The sequence below is a fragment of the Salminus brasiliensis genome, chromosome 3, assembly GCF_030463535.1.
Source record: "Salminus brasiliensis chromosome 3, fSalBra1.hap2, whole genome shotgun sequence".
Lineage (NCBI taxonomy): Eukaryota > Metazoa > Chordata > Actinopteri > Characiformes > Bryconidae > Salminus > Salminus brasiliensis.
Genome location: NC_132880.1, coordinates 41062720 through 41083976, shown reverse-complemented (window position 1 = coordinate 41083976; position 21257 = coordinate 41062720). Strand labels below are relative to the sequence as shown.

Genomic DNA, 21257 nt, shown 5'->3' with positions numbered 1-21257 from the left:
ATATGATTGGGATGTTTGTTTCACTGGATAACTCACACCTCAGAAACACCCATCCAGTTTTTGAGCTCAGTAACTGACCACTGATGAAACCTAAAGCAGTGGTTCCCAGCCCTGGTCCTGGATGACTCCCTTCTCTACACATTGTCGTGTTTATCCTGCTTAAAATACCTGATCAGGCTGACCAGCTAATTAACAAGCCCTTCCTGCATTGAAGGTAGTGCGTTAGAGCAGGAAAACGCCTAAAATATGCAGGGCAGGACGGCTTCCGGGACCACGGTTGGGAATCACTGACCTAGAGGATGACCACCACAAACTGCAACACATTGGCTATGATTTATAACTGTACACCAGGTGGGCCTAGAAAGTCAGTGTTTCATATAAACTAGCCAATAAGTATACTTTATTAAGTATAAATGATGATGAACGTTTTCCACTACTTTACTCAGATTCTAATTTACATGCAGATTCAGAAAGTCACACGTTGTAAAAAATATATTTTATTTGACTTAAAAATACATTTAAGACGTTCCACCAAGAACACAAACAAAATGTGCCTCCCCCAGAAAGCAAGTACCATAAGCCTGATGTTACCCAATCCAGCCCTTGAGAGACCCCTACATGGCCCACACTTTGCCTCCACCACGTTCCTTACCTTTGCCTGATCTGTATCTCATGGCCTCACTTATTACACTGGCAAAGCTTTCTAGCAATTGATGCATATGGCTAACAGATCAGGCAAACTTGAGAAAATACATAAGGACGTTCCACTCAGCTATCCAGAAGCCGTCCAATTAATCCACAAGTTCCTGGTAGAGGTGTTCTGGGAGCTGGGATACAGTACAAGTATGGACCACCTGGATAGCTCTAAGGACTGGATTAGCAACAATTGCCACAAGCTGATAGAGATAAAAAATTTAGGTACAGAAAGTAAAAATCCACCACAAGAATTTCCATCTCCATAAGCAGGGATGGGCAACGGGGACCGGGTCCAGCACAGTTTTGCAGATTTCCCTGCTCTAACAGACCTACTAAACCTGGCAATTAACAGGTTAATTCAATCAGGTCTGCCGGAGCAGCTGAAGCAAAAAACACAGCAGGAATCTGGCTCTCCAGGACCAGAATTGCCCACCCCTGGCCATAAGACTCAGAGGCAGCATGGAGAAAGTGTGCTAAGAACCTCTCTCAGCCATACATTCATCAGCTCACACAGTCAGTGCAAAGAATACTGCAGAAAAGAAGGTACACATTCACAGTATGATAAGCAAAAGGTCACTGGGAGAAGATTAGAAGATTTTCCACATAAAAATCAGCACTGCTTCCCAATCCCAGCTGTGACCAAGTAGCAGCACAACAACCACCACACTGAACAACAAACTGAAGAAACTATGAAGTTCACACAAGCTTGCTTGCAGGTGCATTTGTGTGTGTGAGAAAGAATAAACTAGAGTTTGTAGTGTCAAATATTTTTTCACTAGTCATAACTAATGCTAACAGAAATACGTTTTAAGAGGAGTGGGTTTTAGGCTTAATAATGAGTGTGGGTATAGTGTATGTGTGTGTGTATGTGTGTGTGTGACAGGGGGTTGCAGTAGTGTCTTAATTATTTTTTTTTGTACATCACCCAGCAGGTTATTGCTCAGAGGACTAGTTTGTGCTTGTGCATTTAAGTGTTAAAGTGTGTGTATATGTGTGTGTTAAGTCATGTAGCGGGTGATGGCTCTGAGTGCATAAAGCAAAGCTGCTTGCAGTCTCGCCTCCATCAGCAGTAGGTTCACATGGACCTATAAAGAGAGAAACTCACTTTTAACACAGTACTTCTTTTAAACACGGTAGGTAAGCCCACCATTTAGTTCTTCACTCTCAGAGAAACATTACTAATATAATAGTAACTAATATACTAATATACAGCATTTATAACAGTTTAAAGATATAAATAACTAAAAGTTAACCATGCACTAATTGCACAAAATGATGGTAAGGTGCCAACTTAAAATAGTAATGAGTTCTGCATCTGTAACTTGCACCTGTAACATGATTTAAGGTGAAACAGAGAATTTTATTTAGAAGCTGATGAATAAGAAGCCTACTTCAGTCTCATCAGCAGTGTAGTTTAGTGTCAGAAATCTGGATTTGATGGCAGAAATGTTAAACTGAGATCATGTGATGAGATTCAACTACAAGAAGTACAACTGGCAAATGTTTCTGGCACGTAACGAGACCTTGCAGGAGTGTGTTTTAAGTACCAATGACTTGGGCAGCTGAGTGTGAACACTATAGCAGCTACAACATAAGTCAGTTAAAGGTCGCATGTATCACCAAGTTCAGGCTGCGTTTTAGCGATGCATGTCTGCTGTGGGAAAACAAATGAGCAGATGGATTCAATCAACTTGTGGAATTAAAGCTCATTGTTGCGTTAAATTCAAAGTTGAATGTTCGAATCCCACTGATGAGACTGTACTAAACAGGGACCAGTCACAGTGGAACTGCATTTGTGAAACGGTTAACACTTGGTCAGTCATCAACATTTAAACCACCCAACATCAAACGTCAAGACTTTGGCTTATGTAATGAAGCATCAATGCTATTCTTTTGTATTTAATACTGCAGTAGATCCATTCAGAATGCAGGAAGAACTGCTTTATGGTTGGATTTTCAAAGACTAGTTAAGTGGCAGTCAGAGTGTTGCTGTAATGTAGTTAAACACTGATAAATGGACTTCCAGACACCATGTATTTTTGTCCTGAAGCTACAGTCTTACAAAAACGTTCTCGCGGACATTCCTGATCAAAGAACACAGATGCTTTACAGGAAACTTTACTATAAACATTTTCTTTGCACTTTACAGCAAATTTTATATTTTCTCACAATCTTCTAAATGTAATGTTTTGAAAAAATTCAAACAACATATATGTTACTTTACACACAGCATGTGTGTTATATTAAGTAATAAGCAGTAATTATGCTTTAGAAGTGTGTCTCTGTAGCGTATTTGAATTATTTACCTATTTAGACATTCAAAAACACATGTAATTTGATCAGGAGTGTCCAAACCTCTGCATTCGATTCTATATTCAGTATTCTACAGATTGGCAGTCAGACAAAAGCAACATTAACTGAAAACTCTCAGATACCCTCCCCATTACCAACCTTTTCCGAATGGCGAAACTGTCTCCAGAAGGAGGAGTACATTCTGAGCGTGGTCTTCTCGGGATGACAGGCAGCAGTCTTTACAAAAACCTTCAGACTACGCTCCAACAACTGGTTGACCTCCCCATAGTCATAGTCATCATGCCTTGAACATACAAACACAAACACCTGAATACAAATAGGCACCAGAAGTGTTTTCAATTCAATTAATTACAGAGCGGTAGTTCTTCTGTTGACCAAATGTGCACTGAGATTAGAGATCAGAAACAGGTCACAGGGATCAAAACCAAAACAAACAATATTTTGTACAGAATGTAATTGAAAACAGGAAAAAATTACTTTCAGGTTTCATAATGAAAACACTTTCTTAAAACGGTTGTTACGCAGATTAGTAATCAAACTATTAATTTATTCAGATTCACTTTTATTATTAATGTTGTTATTTAATATATAAATGCATCAGTGACTGATTTAACATTAGGCTAAATAAACCTTCACCATTCTAACATTTATTCTAGCAGAACAGAATATATGTTAAATATTTTAAAAATATTTAAATATGTTAAATAAATATAAAATATGTTCAGGATGAACCAAAATGAAAAATGTTTTGTATTTTAGCCCCAACCACATTTTAAGGAAGTTTTTGACATAAGGTGATTCTGGCAATTGTTCTTTACATTCTTCCCATTGTTTTCATGACGTATGGACCAGTAGAACCTTTTTCACACCTTTTTGTGTGACAGCAATGGTATCAACTGTATAGTTGTTAGCATTCATGCCTGACCTGATGCCATATATGCAGTGTATGTAGTTCCAGAGAGCTTTTCGCAGAGTAGAGGTGTCCACATGTGTGTGCATGGCCATGGTGTGATATGTCAGAGCACACACCACCTGGAACTTCTCATCCAGTAACTGAGCCATCTCCCCATACAGCCTGTTCATCAGAGAGAAACCATGGTCTTCCCACGAGTAGTCCTGCACACAAACAAATCCACACATAAATATCACTACAAGACCTGAGATTCTACAGATACACAGTTTACCGCCACAACAGATCTGTCTATTCAAGGCATGGACTTGTGGTATCAAGACAGTTAGTAGCAGATCCTTTAAGTCCTGTAAGTTGAGGTAGAGCCTCCATGGATTGCACCAATGGAACTTAGGGGACCATGACCTTGACACTGGATTACCGGTTGTCCTTATTTGAACCACTTTTAGTAGGTACTGACCTCTACATGAACAACCCACAAGACATGCTTGATGTTTTGGAGATGCTCTTACACACTTGTCTAGCCATCACATTTTGAACCTTGTAAGAGTGGCTCAGGCGGTTATGCTCAACCATGTTCCTGCTTCCAACCCACCATTTTTAAGAACTGACGGTTCACTTTATGCATTTCAAACACTTGACACAAGATAATCAATATTTTTCACCTCACCAGTCAGTGTAATTATATTAATGTGAGTTTCTGCACCTTGAGTTTAAGAAATTTTGTCTTTATCTAAGATTGTAGCTCCATAAGTCTTTATCTGTCACAAAATCTTAATGTCATTGTGTGTGTGCGTGAACTGCACCTGAGCTCTCATGGTTGGTGGGGACTGCTCTCCTCTTGGACTGAAGTCCTGGTAAATGAAATCTGGATCTTGAACAAACCGCGAGATAGAATCAGGGAGGGCCGAGCGAACCACTGCGAGACAAAAAGAGGCAAAGTTAGTGTACATTTTGTGTGTGTGTGTGTGTGTGTGTGTGTGTGTGTGTGTAAAATAGTATGCACCTTCGACTGGTTCCAGTATACTTTCTGTTCTTTCTCTCTCAAAACGAGTTACCATCTCCTCTGGGGTAAATTCTTCATCTTGCTGCTGGAACATCATCATCTTTTCCATCAACAGCTGTACTTCATTAACAGCCTGAGTCCACTGTGGAATACAGACATACGCACACATCTCATATATCCTTAAGCTACAGAGATTTCTAACCCAAAGTCTTTAGTAACCCAATCAGAGCAATTCAGTTCAAGTAACCAGTCTGATTATTTGGTACATAAATTTGACTGGAGGAACTACTGCTAGCCCATGCCTGGCATTACACATGAAGTCAACAGGTTCATGTTCATCTGCTCCAGAGAATCCAATTTCGCTAGCAGCACTTCTCCGACAGGGACTCGACAAGCTGTGTGTGTGCACGCATTTGCACATCTGTGTCAATAATGGGTGCAACTTTAAAGTAGCTTAATGCATTCATTAGAAGTGGTGTCAATATATTGGACATATAACACAGATCACCCGAAGCTGTTCAGGAAACAGAGTGGGCATCTGGATTTAGAGGATTCCAAATCCAAATTATAGTTTTGTGTGGGTTTTTTAATCAGTACAGTTGAATCACATGTTCATGTTCATGCACTATTCTACATTTTTACACTGCTTATAATTTATGTTCCACAGTGACATTACATCTACTCCTGCCTACCTCCTGACGATTGGTGGTGCCGTCCCGCTGAGGAGGAGATGACTTGGAGACACTTGGGGAAGCTGAAGGAGCATGTTGCTCAGCTGAGCCATCAGGCTCTGGGTGAATGCCACTGCCCCAGATAAAGGATGCTAGGGAGTGGGCATGGCTCATTAGAACCACAGCTTGAATCAGCTCAGCTAATGACCAGCGAGGCTCTGCACCTGGACACACCAGCTCCTAAATACATACAAGCAGAATGGAAATTACAGAAAGTAAGAGACCACATGTTTTCTAAGACCCAGACTTGGTTGTGGGTTGTGGGTTCGATGCCCAGGCTCGAACCCACCTGCTCGAACAGGCTCGAAAGTCATGGAACTTTAAAGTTAACCTGCACTTAAATCTACTGTTGGAAGGTTTTATAATACATTTTTGAGAATATGTTTTTTGTGAATAAGTATTATTATTGTGCTTTTAGTACAAGCAGAATTAAGTATTCTAATTTATCACTATATGTTTTCATTTATACAAGACAAGATAAATGAAAACATATAGTGACTACTATATTCTACTACTACTATACTATACTATAAGACTACTATATTCACCATTTGTGACAGACAAAGATGGAATTTGGCTTCCACTTTTAACCCATACTTGCAATGAACACATACACACATACACACCAGTGAAACAGACATGGAACTTTTAAGTTAACCTGCACTTAAATCTACTGTTGGAAGGTTTTATAATACATTTTTGAGGATATGTTTTTGTGAATAAGTAAATCTAAGTAGGCATATTGTTGTGGTCAGATGTTAACATACACTTCCTATGGACGATAAAAGGTCTTTTTTCTTGGGTAACTTGGGGGAACTTTATGCTATTTATTTATTTATTTATTTATTTATTTATTTACAGAAATCAACACAGGGTCACAATTATACAGAGAGCACATCTAATATTAGGCTAAAAGTAGCTTAGCAAATTGCACCTAGACCACATGTACTTAGTAGCCACCAGCAAGCCTCTGGTAGAATTCTGGTTGGATATTTGACCACTCTATGAGTTGGTTTCTTGGCACGGACCACAGTTTACACATTTTAGATAATGGTTGAGGTCAGGACTTGAAGGCCATTTCAAAAGATTTATGTTAGCCTAATTCATCCATTCCATAACCATCTCAGATGTGTGTTTGGGGTCAATGTTTGGTTCCAACCACCTAGCTGATAGTTTTATGTTATGCTGAAGAATTCTGAGGTAGTCCTCCTTCTTTATTATACCATCCACTCTGTGCAATGTATAAATTCCACTGGCAGCAAAACAGCCCAGAGCATGATGCTACCACCACCATGCTTAACAGCTGGTACAGTGCTCTTAAGGCTGAATGCCTAATCTTTACTCCTCCTTTACTCCTTATGTGGGCAGAGAGAAGCTACCAGTTGTTGTCTATTATGATCACTAACAGGAAGTTGGCCATGGCATGACATGTTAAAACTGTCAGCACTTGTGTGATTAATAATCTAAATGGGTGTATGTATAGTTTTGACTCACTAAAAAGTAAACACTCATTGTGCCACAAAAAAGAACAACTCAAATAAATGTTTGAAAGCCCAATTTTGTCAAAACGTTCATGTCCATGATGAGTGTGTCTAACTTTTTAACTGTAAATTAGAAAGCCCATTCTGTATACTGAGAAGAACATACTATTACCTGAATGTGTTCCTGGGTGATAAGCCACGGTCTGTGAGCTAGCAGTTTGTTGAGAGTCTGCAGACGCTGGATTTTTGGAGGAGCACAGTGAAGACCTCTGAGCCAGGACTCATCACCGCCAGCCAACTGAAACGCAGAGCTGTGCAGCTGCACCAGGTAAGAACACTGATGCCGTGCAGACGCCTGTGTAGACACACAGAGTGCAACGTCACTATTCTGCAGACACTCTCACACTCACAGATATGCAAGCAGTCTGGAGAACGTCAAGCGTGGCATCTTCTCTCACCATGATGATAATGTAGTGTCTCCATGGCAGCGGCAAGGGGCCATCTGGCTGCAGCAAAGCATTCTGGGTGCGCAAGAAACAGCTCAGGTAGGCAGGATGCAGTCCCATAACCGTGGCAACGTGATCGGCATGACTGACTGACAACAGGGTGTCTGTCATCACCTCCTGCCTCGCTCCCTCATCCAAAATCTGGCAAAGAGGTACAAACCCAGATTGATGTGAAAATCTAGAAAGGATATGGAAAACTGCAACTACTACAACTGGCACAATTCCACTGGTACAACATAACAGAACAAATTAGCATGCACTGTCACACAAAAACCTCATATCTCCAAAAACTGCAACTTTACAGGAGCAGGAAAACCCCTCTTAACTTTCAATGGAAGTCAGGGTTTTTATTCTAACAAGATTTTATTCTCAGTCATTTTAGAGCATTTCTATTGGTCCATTCATGTTAAAATTTTGACATGATGTCAAGAACAGCTTCCAGATTCACATTATGTCAAAAAGTAAAAATAAATCTGCAAAAATTGAAATACAAGGGTTTGTTTTTGCCGGATGTAACTATGTAACACTGACAGGTGCACTCAGCAACCACTCATCATTTAATGAAGAATTACCATTGACAGTTTCACTGAGATCAGGGCTGTCTTTAAAGTTTAGAGATGATACACACCACTTGAGCTGGAATGAAGGCACTAGGCCCTGAGGACAAAGGCTGAGGGATCTCAACAGCACTCTCCTCCTGAAAGGGGGGGGCAGGGAGAGGGAGAGAGAGAGAAACAGAGCGAGAGAGATTAAAGCATGTCACTTTCATACCACCAAACAGCTTTCTGTAGTAATCTGAGCTTATCTTCAGACCCTGCAAATTCAGGCAACTTCAGCGTTTAGAGCAGGAAGCAAAGGTCCTTTACCTTTGCTGGCTGTTGTGACAGCAAAATGACTGACAATACGGGTGGGTGACACAGACCATGACAGTATTTACACCAACAGCTCCAAGTGCTCGCCTCTGCACCGAGCTCGAGCTAACGTTACTGAAACGCCCCCCGCCCCCCGCCCCCCCCTAAAAACGCCGGGTGAAACACTAAACCCAGACGACGAGCTACGCGAACTAACTCACCTTCATCAGACAAGAACTTGAGCTGTAAGAAGACAACGAAGCGGGTGGTTCTGGTGTGTTCTGAGGTCCAGTCTCGGCTGTGTTGTCGCTCTAACTGCGCTCGGTTCGGCTCGGCTACCGGACCGTCGCCGCTGAAACAGGAAGTGCGCGCGGAGTGGGCGGGGCTCCCTGATTCCACAGCGGCGGCTGTTGCATCACTTCAGCTTGCAGCGTGACGCAACCGGGCAGCAACCGACACAGAGGTGACTACCGTCATGCTGGGTATGATTTTGGGGTTGTTTGGCAGTCAGTGGCGCCTGATGCACTGCATTGACAGTAGATGTAAGGGATGGATCAATGGAAATACACTATGTGTCCAAATGTTTGTGGACACCAGTTCTATTGAATGCATCCAGCTACTGGCACAGATGTGCAAATGCACACATACAGCCCGTGTAGTCCCTGTAATGAAGTACTGTAATAGAATAGGACTCTCTGGAGCAGATCATCATGACCCTTTGGAGCATGCCTAATGCCAGGTGTGGGCTAGAGTGGTATGAAGCCCCCCATGCTTTGAACTGTGGAGCAGCGGATCTGTGCTCTGCGGAATGATGAATGGTGCTTCATCCAGTATTTTAGGGATGAGCTGATGAGTTGGGGGGATGAGGTGGGCTGGTGATCATCCAACATTCTGGGCTCACTAAAGCTCCTGTTGCTGAATGATTTAAGAAGAAACAATGAATAAGAGGTGTTCCCTTAATTTCAATGAAATGCTTTGGTTAAGCTGAGAGAATGATTTATTAAATAGAGGGGAAGGATTGTTAAAACACGGGACAGATTGATACAATTGAGAAAAAAATGGGATGGCTTTAGGACAGTGATTTAAAACACACCTCAAAACCCAAGCTTTTGAAATAGCCCTCGCAGTCCTCTTACTTCAACAGCCTTGAAAATCTGTGGATCGACCTTAAACATACTGTGCAGCCAGACAGATAGCCTATCTGCCAAAGGGTGTCAATATGTACTGACTTAATTATTGTCTCCGTTATTACTGTATTTTATTTAGTTCTTCATCACAAAAGTTAGAACTTCATCAAATATGTGGTAACTATTGGCCTGTGGTTGACAAGGGCCTAACATGTATTAATGGAGTATTTGGGCAAGATTGTTGAGTTGTGGGGCCCAGTATAACATCTTTTCATGGGGCCCAAAATCCTTTGCAGTGCCCCAGGGTCTAATATGCATGTGTCAAAACATCATCCAGCGACTGTTTTTTCTGGTGTTATGGCGAGTTTTGCATTTTGCAGTCTCTGGTTGTCAAGGCTGTATATTTAAGTCTGCCAGCCAAGCTCAGGCCTACAGTGAGGAACTGGCAGCCTTTCTCCAGACCACTGTGGCTAGTGGACAAGACCTTGCTTGTACCTTAATTCATTCTTCCCCCCTCCCATTTCAAAACACACACACACACACACACACACACACACAAATGCACACAGCATACTGTAAACTCCCTTTAACCCTCTGTGCCTAGGGATCCTAATCATGTTCTTTGCTTGTTAAGGAGTTATAATCCACTGTTTAAAGGTAGGGGTTTGGCCTGTGCGAGAACTGGTGTTTCTACATTTCTCTAATAAAGTGTAAAGGTCACTTATATTCTTCTGATATTGATTTGTGAGTCTTCTGACTTTTTTAATAACACCTAGACAATTGTTTCTGGATTAATATGATTAAAGTGCTTATTCTGACCAATGTGTAAAAGATTAGGTATTTCTGTGCAGTTTGCTGCAGCAATTCATACTACTGAATCACCGAAATCAATCAATATAACTCTAATCTATGGTGTTAGCACAGGATAAACACTCTAGAGTGTGGTAAACTACACCTGCGTCCTGTGGCTGTGATTCATTCTGTCAAATATAAGCTAATCACCTAAATATTCACAAACACACAAAGAAAGATAGTACAGACACAAGACAGATATTTATTGAAGTGGAACAAGCAGATTGGTCTTTAAGTGCTTGTTTAGTGTTGTGTAGTGTGGGTGTGTCTGTGGGGTCCATGTCTGTGTGAGTGTGTGTGTGTGTATGTGTGTTGAGTTACTGAGAACATATCTCCTGGAGTATTTTATTTCAGAAAATAAACCAGCATTCACACGTGTATTTCCAGTCCAGTTTTATATTAAATAACATTATATATATATTTCATATAAAATAAACAATACCTTTTTGTTGGGGCACAAGTTAAAGTGAAAGATGGTAAGAGACAGAAATCATCCTTTAACATAATATCCTCTATCCTGAACCTTTCAAGACTTACATACTGGTTCCTGCAGTTACTTCTGATAGTTCTTAGCTTTATTTGAGAGCAGGCCGGTTGTTTTAGAAGAGGCTGTTGGACAGCGGGATCAGGTCTGTCAGGACCACCATGTGATGATCAGAGCTTCATCCTCGTGGAGTTTCGTGATGAAAGCAAAAAGGTAAAGGAGACAGGGAGGAGGAACATGAGCACAGGGGAGTGAGGTCACAGGAAGTGACTCAGCGGTATTTTACAAAAGGTGTGAGGGATGGGGTTGTGAGCACAGGCGAAGCTCTTCAAACAATCTTGTTCTCCAGAGCAGCAATCCTCTTTGTTACTCCATCCAGTGAAACATTTGTTAAGGAAACACTGTAAAACTCAGCCCACCTGTACAGTTCATTTTAAATAACTAATTTCAGATACTGCTATCCAATATGGATAGTGGCAAACCTCACAGAGATCATATGGAGAGGCCTTAAGTTAGCGCCATAACTCTCAAATCAGACATCCATAATGTTAATTTAGTAGTAGCATGTTAGCCAGCGGAAATGCAGAGACATTTCGGGCTGTTGTGGAACAAATGTGGACATTTTAAGCTTGTAAAATACATATTAGCATGTTTTAGACTTGCAAAGAAAGTGTAGAAAGTATAATTAGACTTGTAGAAAGTATAAATAGAACTTGCTCGCTTGGCTGGACCGCCCCCCCCCCCCCCCCCCTAGCCAAGCAGAGGTTGAGCATAATTTGGACCATCAGGAGGAACAGGAGCGGTGGGGTGCTAATTTTTGTCATGAGAAGGTCCTTTTCCCAAACTTTTAGTTTAGCATAACTCTATGGAATAAAGCTGCTCCGGCTACCGCTAATACACTGCCTTTAAGTCACATATAAATTAACACTTACCTTTGCTCATTGTTTGTTTTGTTTACAGTAATTGTAATTTTTCCCAGCGTGTTCATGTTCTTTCTGACCTAAACTGAACAGAACCCACTTGAACAGACATCACATCTTATGACATAGGAGCTTGTAAGTACAAATTTCTGAGGTGGACGTGACTTGACAGCCAAAGGCGACAGTGGCAAGGAAAAAACCCTTAAATCTGGAGAATTAAACCTCGGGAGGAGCCAAGACTCATAAGGAGGAAACCATTCTCCTCTGGTCTAAACGACTTATACATTATTAATAAAAGGTTACCGTACCACCACATAAGACTGTTCTTTTGCTCTTGTGTACTGATATAATCATTTAGCTAATATAACTAATATAATAATGGTAGAAAATGGTAAGTATATTGAAAGTAATGATGATGGTTAAAGGTGGTATTCTCCCTAATTATACTGGTAGTTATTGGCCTTCAGTTCAGCTTCTGAAGTCTTAACCAACTTAGCTTGTTTAGCTGCATCTACTTAGATATCACACAAGGGGTCCTCAACACCTCTCCTGAAGGATCACAATCCATCAGTTTGATGATTTCCCTTGTTCATGCACACCTCCTTTTGTTTAAATAAAAATGTCCCAAATATTATAGCCATATTTTCAGTTCCCCACAAATCACCATGCCTGCTTTAAAGGCCTAGAAGGCTCTAAGGGGTCCCCATTGAATATATTAGTTTCTAATATCTAGTATCTAATAACATGTTGATGCTTGTGGATGGTCCTAACCAATGGGAGAGCTTGTTTTGCATCATCTACCTAGATATTACACAAGGGGTCCTCAACACCCCTCCTCTGTTGGATCCCTGATTTTCACACATTTACATGCAGTACTTACCCTCTTGAGGCCTAAAACCATACAGTATATGCATGTGAGAAAAGGATATATTTCTTTGTTAATGCTAGTAGTGCCTCCTCCACTTTCTTCTGGAACTTAGTAATTGAATCACATTCACAGGGGTCCTCCACTGCAAGCACAGGAACGGTAAGAGCAGTGAGTGTGTTTGTTTTATATGTCTAAGGTTTGTATTTAACAGATTCAGTATGATTTTATTACTGATGTAGCAGTCAAACCTGGACAAGTGTTGATTTGCAGCTTCTTGGCAATCTGGTTCATGGTTTTAAAGTCAGCAGTGTAGAAGTAATGGTCACCAACAGGTTCAGAGGCGATCTCTTTCAGTTCGTCCTCGACAGCATTCCCTACTCCCACTGCATACATGTTGAAGCCTGAAATACAACCCAAAACATGTAAGGAACACTCTCTCTCTCTGCCTTGGTGTCCCAGGCTAATACAAGCATCTAAGCATGTTACCATTCTCCTTGGCTTTCTTTGCTGCATCTCCGATGTAGTCCTGAGATCTGCCATCTGTGAAGACGATGCCCACCTTGGCCACTCCTGGCCTAGCACCCTGACCAGGTGTGAAGCTGTTGTCCAGCAGGAAGCGGAGAGCCTGGCCAGTCATGGTCCCACGCTCCATGTAGGCCATCTTCTTCACTGCGTCTTTCAGATCCTTCTTGGTGTTGAAGCGCCCTAGAGGGAACTCCTGCTTTACAGAGCTGGAGTACTGCACCAGGCCCACGTGTGTACCCCTGTCGGACACGTCCAGCTTGTCTACAATCTGGTTGATAAACTTCTTCACCAGCTCAAAGTTCTCCGGCCTCACGCTTTTTGACCCATCAATCAGGAAGACCACGTCTGTGGTAGCATCGCTGCAGGCTGAGACAGGGAGAACAGCAAGAAGTTATAATTATATTCTGATCAATCATGAATTTTTTGTCTCTAATGCCAATATTTTGTGTATATTATGTGTACAGTAAGAACAGGGGAGTCCAAAAACCATCCTGGGACAGAGTCATTATAAATGAGCAGACTGGCCACAGCTTGGAAAATGACTGGGAGTTCTCGCAATGCTCAACATGACATCTGTTACGGATAAAGTCAACAACAAAAAGCCAAATTGCAGCTGGTTACACCACAAGCAATTTTTCTTCACAATTTTTGCATAAATATCTGAAGATTTATTTTTTAGATTTACATAAAAGAAAAATCTCAGATTTTAAGAGCAGCCTGAGATGTTGGCACCCTGTTCTATCTGGCAATACCACTTTCCATTTTTTTTGCAGGTAATATAGCTGCCAGTGCATCAACTTAGGAGATAAACTATATGGACAAAAGTATTGGGATGCTTGCTCATTCACTATTTCTTTCCAAATCAAGGGTATTAAACATATATTTTGTTGGAGTAACTGTCTTTACTGCCCAGGGAAGGTTTTCTGCTAGATTTTGGAGCATTGCTCTGAGGATTTGATTGCACTTACAGCCACATGGGCGTTAATGAGGTGAGGATGTTGGATGATCACCAGCCCCTAACTCATCCCAAAATTATTAGAAGGAGCGCCATCATTCTAGAGAACACAGTTCCACTGCTCCAGAGCTTAATGCTGGGGGCTTTATACCCCTCTAACTCTAAATGGTGCCATTAGGTTCATGTTTATCTGCCCCAGAGAGTGCTTTGTGCAGGCTGGTGACAACGTTTGAAAGTACACTTATTCAAGAATGTATTGCAGGCATTTACCAAATGCACACACATACTCACCACTGCAGGTACGGCCATCTGCCTTCAGTGTTTGGCCCTCCCTGCAGGCACACTTGAATGATCCGGGCACGCTGACGCAAATTTGCTCACAGTCGTGATCACCTGTCGCGCACAGGTCGGACACTGTGCCGCCGCGGGTGTCACGCATACACACACACAGGATGGTAGGTGGGGTGAGTTAGAAGGGAGAGAATAAAACTATGTGAGGGGAGAACTGGGAGAGTGAAGAACTGGAAGAGTAAAAACCAGTAAATATGTGAGTCACATTTTAATGATTTGCTGGACTTTCGCTGCTCACAATTATGAAGACAGCAAATCTTTAAAGCAGACTAGACCATATCAGAGGACCAGGCACTTGAGGGCTTTGTGAGTTACGTCTGGTGGCTTATAATGTGGTTTCAGGTGCCCGTTGCTCTGATGCAAGTTTGCTACAGCACTGGTTCTCAACTTTTCTCCAACTCATGTTTCTGTTCCATGACCTGCATTTTCATAAGAGAACCTCGTAACTCCACCTTTTTGCAGACCCTTTAAGAACCCATTTACATTGTGAGAACTTTTTTACCCATATGAATTTTAAAAGAGCAAATCCTTAGCAGATGTTAAGAAGGTAGGCTTCCTTCTATAACATTACTGTTTTGGAGATACAAGATCTTCCTATGAACTTTCAGTTAACTTTCAGATGCTTCTGGTTAACACCATTTCTGATGTTGAGAACCACTGCCTAACACTATCTGCATCCACATCACTGGCCACAACATGGAGAGGCACAATACTGCATCCTAGAGATGTGGCAGAAAATAGCACTAAAAGATTGCATGCCCCCCCCACACCCCATGCTCTCTACAAACTTTCTACGCTACATGTTCACTTTTGACACTGCTGATGAAGAAAGAAGACGATGATGATCCTTCCTGAGGTGCCTGGGCTCTATCTACCTCTCCTTCTATAACCTCCCCCTCTCCTCCCTTTCCTACTCACCACAAAAGGCCTCCTGAAACTTCTTGGTGAGCTTCTCAATGAAGCTGTAGCTCTCCACGTAGTCCGTGTGCTCCTCCAGAGGCTCGCTGGCCAACTGCTTCAGTGTGTTCATGTCCACGCGGCCCACACCAATGGCAAATATCTCAATGCCCGACTCCCGCGCTTTTGCTGCAATGTCACGCACATTGTCCTGCGGCCGGCCGTCGGTCACGATGATGGCCACCTAGATTAAGAGTCAGGAAGAACTGTTGAAAACCCATCCATGTACCAGCAAACAGGGGAAGAAACATTGGGCCTGTTCCCTGGCATCATGAATCTGACGTAGATACTCGAGAACAAATTTAAGAAAAGTCTCAGGAAGGGTATTGCCTATTGCATTTAATGACAAGGCCAGTATTTATCCAGTGCAATAAATGCATAGTACAAGACACCCTAAGACAGATAGTACAGTGTAGCCTCTAATCCTGAGTAAGTGATATGGTAGTGATATGATATGGAAACCTTATAGCCCTAACCTAAAGCATAAGGGATTTATGAGGATTACATCATGCAGAAGCAGTTTGCTTAAGAAGAGCTCTGTGATGGACACTAAATAAGAGATGCAATTTTGATGCAGTTCCTTTCTTATCCTCTAGATGGTATGTCTGACCTTGCTGATATCTTGGGATTTGGTGCGTGCCCCCTCTGCCTCGCTGAAGGCCACATTCATGGCAAACTGAATAGCCAGGCCAGTCATGGTGCCTGAGGAGAGTGGCTCAATCTTGGTCACGGCCTTGATCAGGCCAGCCTTTGTCTTGTGGGACTTCAGGGACACCTCGTTCTTCACCCGGCTGGCGTAGTTCACCACACCCACACGTGTAGCATCAGGCCCCACATCCAGACCCTCAATGACCTTACTGAGGAAGACTTTGACCTGCTCAAACTCAGAGGGCCGCACGCTCCGAGAGCTGTCGATGATGAAGACCAGGTCAGTGGGCTTGGTGTTGCACAGTCCTGCAGCTATCGAGAACAAATGGAAGGGAGGCAGGCAAGAGAGAAGGCACAAGCTTAGTCTTAGGGAATTCATAGCAAGTTACTTCTTGAATTTGTGGCTTTTTATTATTAATCTAATTAATCTCCAAAATTAAATTAAATGACTTCTATGCAAGTAATATGTAAAATATGTAGTTACACTCTTAAAAAATAAGGGTGCTTTAGATGGTCCAAAGGTGGTTTAGATGGTCAAGAACCTATTTCCATAAATAACCATGCCTGTAATAGAGATGTAAGTGGAGAACCCTTCACTTTTTTACACAACTCTAAGAGTGTAGGAGAGGGAGGAATTAAAGCATGGATGAAAAGCTGGAGTTAGGATCCAGTAGGGGTGTGAATCTTCCATAAAATATCAGATTTTGTAGCTGAAATTCAAAACAAAAGGATGATTTTGGTGTATTAAAATTATTCTTTTAAAAGCATACAAAATTAAATGTACCTCTTTACAAAATTACTGTGAATATAGACCATTAAAAGCCTGTTTTATGCTTGAAAAAAGCATTACAATTTTATGTTGGTCAAAAAATAAGCATACTTTACAAATACTTTATAGATATAGATATCATGACGCTGCATAATAACCTTCCACCTCAGTTTAGTGTTGAAATGAACACTGAGAGAATTTTTTTTTGGTGTGGTTTCACTCAAGCTATTGGCCAGCAATACTATCAGAATCAAATGATCCATAGTTACATATCACATCCTAGAGCATACTCCTGTACCAGACACTCCAGAGACATCAACCCACTGCTGTTTTTTTTTTTTTTTTTTTTTTTTTTTTTGCTTAAGACAGTCTTGACTAGCTGTGTGAGTACAGAGTGCGAGACTGACGCTGGGGTGGCGGGGAGAGACAGAGGGAGGGAGTAGCTCAATAAATGTACAGTGCTGGCACGGCTCATAATAACTCCCATTGATTATACATCCAGGCACACACACACACACACACACACACAAACACACACACACTGTATATATATATATACTCAGGGTAAAGGGTGTCTTTGTACACAACTGTACAATGATGAGAACACACTTCTGTGAGTTCTTTTTCTTTTTTGTTTCCTTTTGCTTCTGTTTGCTTTCATGTAATCAGGACATCGTCAATGTTATGCAAAAAAAAATCCTGTATCTCCAAAATGGAAGCTTTACAGGAGATGGAAAAATCTTTCAATGGAAGTCAATGTAACAAGATTTTATAAGTTATTTTGAAGCATTTCTGTTGGTCAATTTTGACACAATGTAAAGAACAACTGCCTGATTTTCATTCTGTCAAAAGTGAAAAATGCACCAAAAATGAAGATACAAGGTTTTTACATGACAGCAATGATATTCGACTCTATTCGACTCCAGTCAGTATCCCAATCCCACAACCACTGTTTATGTAGTATCATTCTGTTCATTATCTCATTTACCAAACACATTCTCATTAAAACTAATCCATATGTCAAACATTCTGTGGGTCTGTCTCTCTATCTGTATGTCTATTTAGCCATCTATCTATGTCTCCCTGTGTATCTGGCAGCCTGTCTGTCTGTCTGTCTGTCTGTCTATATTTGTATCTGTGTAGCAGTCTGTCTACTTATTTATCTGTCATTGCACTATTATGATTATAACTACTTCATGTTTACAGTGTGAAACTTTCAGATAAGCTTTAAAATACACCAGGCAGATCATGTACACATAGGCAGGCAAAATGAACAATATATACAATGAGAGGAAGAGTGAGGAGAGAGGATGTTTCATTTTGCCTGAGAGTGACTACAATCTATTAACTGATCTCATTCTAACATCTGTGCAGAATACTAAGGTACTGCTAAACACCAGGATCTTAGCACACAATCAGTGTCAGCCTAGAAATAGTAACTAGGTCCTTGGGATGATGTTGCATGAACCAGAGCTGAGTCCACCTGAGAGCTGAACTAAAGCCTATCAGTCTAATGCTGCAGATTAATCCCACTGATGGAAATGACTAGAGATGCGATTGCTTTTTCTTACCCATAGCAGCAGCATTTCTGAAGTCCACAGTGGCTTGCGCTCCCAGGATGCACAGCAGCATCACAAACCCCAGCAGTGCCATCCTGAATGCAGCGGGACTCCTAACGACAGGCTCAGCTACCAGACCCAGACTGATTCACACACAGAGACGGACCCTCAGGTTATCAGTACACTCTCTCACACACACACATATACACACACCCTGGAGGTTTTGAGACGTCCCCCTCGGACCTGTCTCCATAAGGCGTGTGTATGCAGGGAGGAGGGGGAAATACCTACTCTAAAAAAAAATTGGATAGAAGTTTGGATAGGAAAGACAAACACACCTTGATCTGGGTAGTGTGTGTATGAGTATGAGTGTATATGTGTATGTGTATGTGTGTGTGTATAAGGTGGACCAGGTTCGTTTGGGGCCTGGGGAGGGGCCTCTGAGTTAGGGTAGGCCTCGGATAAACATTCAGATGAATCTCTCTTTTCTAGCCAGTTTTCCTCTCAAATTAATCTCACACACACGCGGGAATTTATGCACAGGAAGTGTGCGGGAAGCATGAGTGCCATACTAACACAGCTAGCCCTGTTCCAGCTTGTAAGTGCACCCTGCATGCACCACATAGTGTCTTCTGCGTCCTTATGCAAGTGTATGTATGTGTATGAGTGTGTCCACACATGCACGTCAGCACACATGAGCCTGGGCAACTTCTAGGAAAACGTGCAGATCTTGTTAAGGATGCACTATATGCATGCGTGTGTGTGTGTGTGAGACAGTACCTTCAGTTGATGTATATGATCTGTACAGACAGGCTAATATGTGTTTGTCGTCGCTCAATGGTTTCTTTTAGAACTTCTTACTGCTGATACACAGTTAGTCTGTGTGCATTCAGTACACACTGAAACTGAACCCAAGCCCAATGTATAAGCCTGTAGTCATAAACACATACACACTATTACTATTTTTGTGAGAAACTATACTACCAGTCAAAGGTTTTAGAACACCCCTATTTTTTCAGTATTCCACTGCCAGTGTCGCGTGGCCTATGAAAGGCTGAATACTTTCCTTTTCCCAAATTTGTTTGTTGAATTTTTCCTTTTTTCTCCCAATTTGGTACAGCCACTTAACCCACCTGTTCCTAATTCCCCCATAGCCCTAGCAAAGCACCCGACACTAGGAGGGTATGGACTTAACATTGTCTCCTCTGATACATGTAAAGCCAGTTGCTGCCTGTTTCCAAACTGCCACCAATGTAACATTGCCAGGCAGTCAGCATGCTCAGAGAAAAGTGTGGGGTTTCCAGATCCACTGCACCAGTCAACAGACATCATTTTAAAAGTGATGAGGGAAGAGAGCGCCATCTACCCACCCGGAGAGAGCATAGCCAATTGTGCTCTCATTGACTCTGATGGCAAAACGACATGGCTCGGGATTCGAATGCGCAAGCTAGGGGCCATATTGGTGCCGCATTACACCACTGAGTCACTCTGAGTCCCATGCAAGCTTTCTTACTGCCACTCCACCTGTCAAACCTGCAGCTCCAGGTATTTTCTTCACAGCTGAAACTGAGGTTTGGTCCAGTGTAAAGCTGTTGACTCTCAGAACCTTGTCTTCTGATGCCGTTGTGGATTTGAGAATGTTAGACCTCTTACTAAGTATTCAAGAGTCTTGTGATGGTAAAGGAAACACCACGCTGGCTTTCTTTGTAATTGCTCTAAAATAAAGAGCTATACTAAGGTCAGTTACACTAAGGTCAACGGTATTGGGACACCTGCTCATTCATTGTTTCTTTTGAAATTGAAATGAGTTTATTCTGCTTTTGTAACTCTCAATATTGTTCAGGGAAGACTTTCCACTAGATTTTGGAGCATTGCTGTGAGGATTTGATTGCATTCAGTGACAAGAGTGTTAGGATAAAGATGATCACCACCCTACCTCATCCCTAACTCTCCAACTCATTTCAAAAGTATTGGATGGAGCACCATCATTCCAGAGAACACAGTTCTCTATGTGGGGCTTTATACCCCTCTATCCCACACCTGCTGTATGTGTGCATATGCACATCTGTGTCAGCAATAGGTGCAACTTGAAGTAGCTGAATGCATTCATTAGAAGGAGGTGTCCACAAACATTTAAACATAGTAATGTATGTGTATATATTATCAATGTAAAAAGGAAGTAATTTTGAAACATTTCTATTGGTCTATATATAGACCAATTATATAGTGTATAAAGGCCAGTGTTTCTTTGTTGAGTGTCTTTTCTAGTCATTGTGATATGACACAAGTTGTAGAGAGTGCAGTAACACAGTCTGTTCCAACATTGGTTTTATATGAACAAAGGGTTTGTAAACTGTTCATTGTTTCCATCCATTCTCAAAGCTTAATCTACTTCCACTGCTACCGACCTAGTGACTAAGATATTATCCAACCATTCCACAATTTCAGGTTAATCACTATACTTAAACTGCTTAAATGTCAATACAAATGGAGGGGTCTTCTAAAACTTTACATGCTTAAATAATGCTGTAGCTGAATTGTATGCTGCATTCAGGTTAAAAAAAAGCACCTTTGCTTGTGAGTGTCAGTCATGTTCAAAGTACTTATGTTTTCTTATTATCATGATATTGGGGCCTTCCGTAAGGCTAAATACATACCTACAACCCCACACCCAAAACCTATGAACACAGAAAACAGTTATTTCAGGCAGTATTGGTTCAGGTACAAGCCGTATAACCAAACAAACAA

The 21257-nt window shown here is 41.6% G+C and overlaps 2 protein-coding genes across 4 annotated transcripts; both read right to left on the bottom strand.

The window, feature by feature from the left end:
- Nucleotides 1-481: 481 nt before the first annotated feature.
- Nucleotides 482-8877, bottom strand: sesn2 (sestrin 2). 2 transcript variants are annotated; one of them, XM_072676248.1, is made up of 10 exons: nt 8716-8877; nt 8272-8340; nt 7596-7784; nt 7310-7492; nt 5618-5836; nt 4926-5067; nt 4726-4838; nt 3935-4125; nt 3148-3292; nt 482-1781 (listed from the first exon to the last, which is right to left on the bottom strand). In XM_072676248.1, exons 1-10 carry the CDS (start codon nt 8719-8721, stop codon nt 1695-1697), a joined length of 1344 nt encoding a protein of 447 aa, XP_072532349.1. In that variant the 5' UTR covers nt 8722-8877; the 3' UTR covers nt 482-1694. The 2 variants fall into 2 exon arrangements, with proteins under 2 accessions (XP_072532349.1, XP_072532350.1); XM_072676249.1 differs by lacking the exon at nt 8716-8877 and having other exon boundaries at nt 8216-8305.
- Nucleotides 8878-10670: 1793 nt separating this feature from the next.
- matn1 (matrilin 1) lies at nt 10671-21250 on the bottom strand. Of its 2 annotated transcripts, XM_072676247.1 has the most exons (9): nt 21167-21250; nt 18522-18652; nt 16144-16493; nt 15495-15717; nt 14517-14639; nt 13232-13636; nt 12994-13146; nt 12807-12887; nt 10671-11335 (listed from the first exon to the last, which is right to left on the bottom strand). In XM_072676247.1, the coding sequence occupies exons 2-9, from the start codon at nt 18601-18603 to the stop codon at nt 11286-11288; spliced, it is 1467 nt and encodes a 488-aa protein (XP_072532348.1). In that variant the 5' UTR covers nt 18604-18652; nt 21167-21250; the 3' UTR covers nt 10671-11285. The 2 variants fall into 2 exon arrangements, with proteins under 2 accessions (XP_072532348.1, XP_072532346.1); XM_072676245.1 differs by lacking the exon at nt 21167-21250 and having other exon boundaries at nt 18522-20676.
- Between the last annotated feature and the right edge of the window lie 7 nt (nt 21251-21257).

Coding starts and splice junctions, on each gene's coding strand:
- sesn2 (XM_072676248.1), bottom strand. Junction 5,837..7,309: donor TCACCCAGGAACACATTCAG/GTAATAGTATGT, acceptor GTATGTATTTAG/GAGCTGGTGTGTCCAGGTGC. Junction 4,126..4,725: donor CACCAACCATGAGAGCTCAG/GTGCAGTTCACG, acceptor GTTTGTGTGCAG/GACTACTCGTGGGAAGACCA.
- matn1 (XM_072676247.1), bottom strand. CDS start 18,603: ATGGCACTGCTGGGGTTTGTGATGCTGCTGTGCATCCTGGGAGCGCAA. Junction 14,640..15,494: donor GTTTCAGGAGGCCTTTTGTG/GTGAGTAGGAAA, acceptor GCGGCGGCACAG/TGTCCGACCTGTGCGCGACA. Junction 13,637..14,516: donor AGATGGCCGTACCTGCAGTG/GTGAGTATGTGT, acceptor TCCCTGTCTCAG/CCTGCAGCGATGCTACCACA.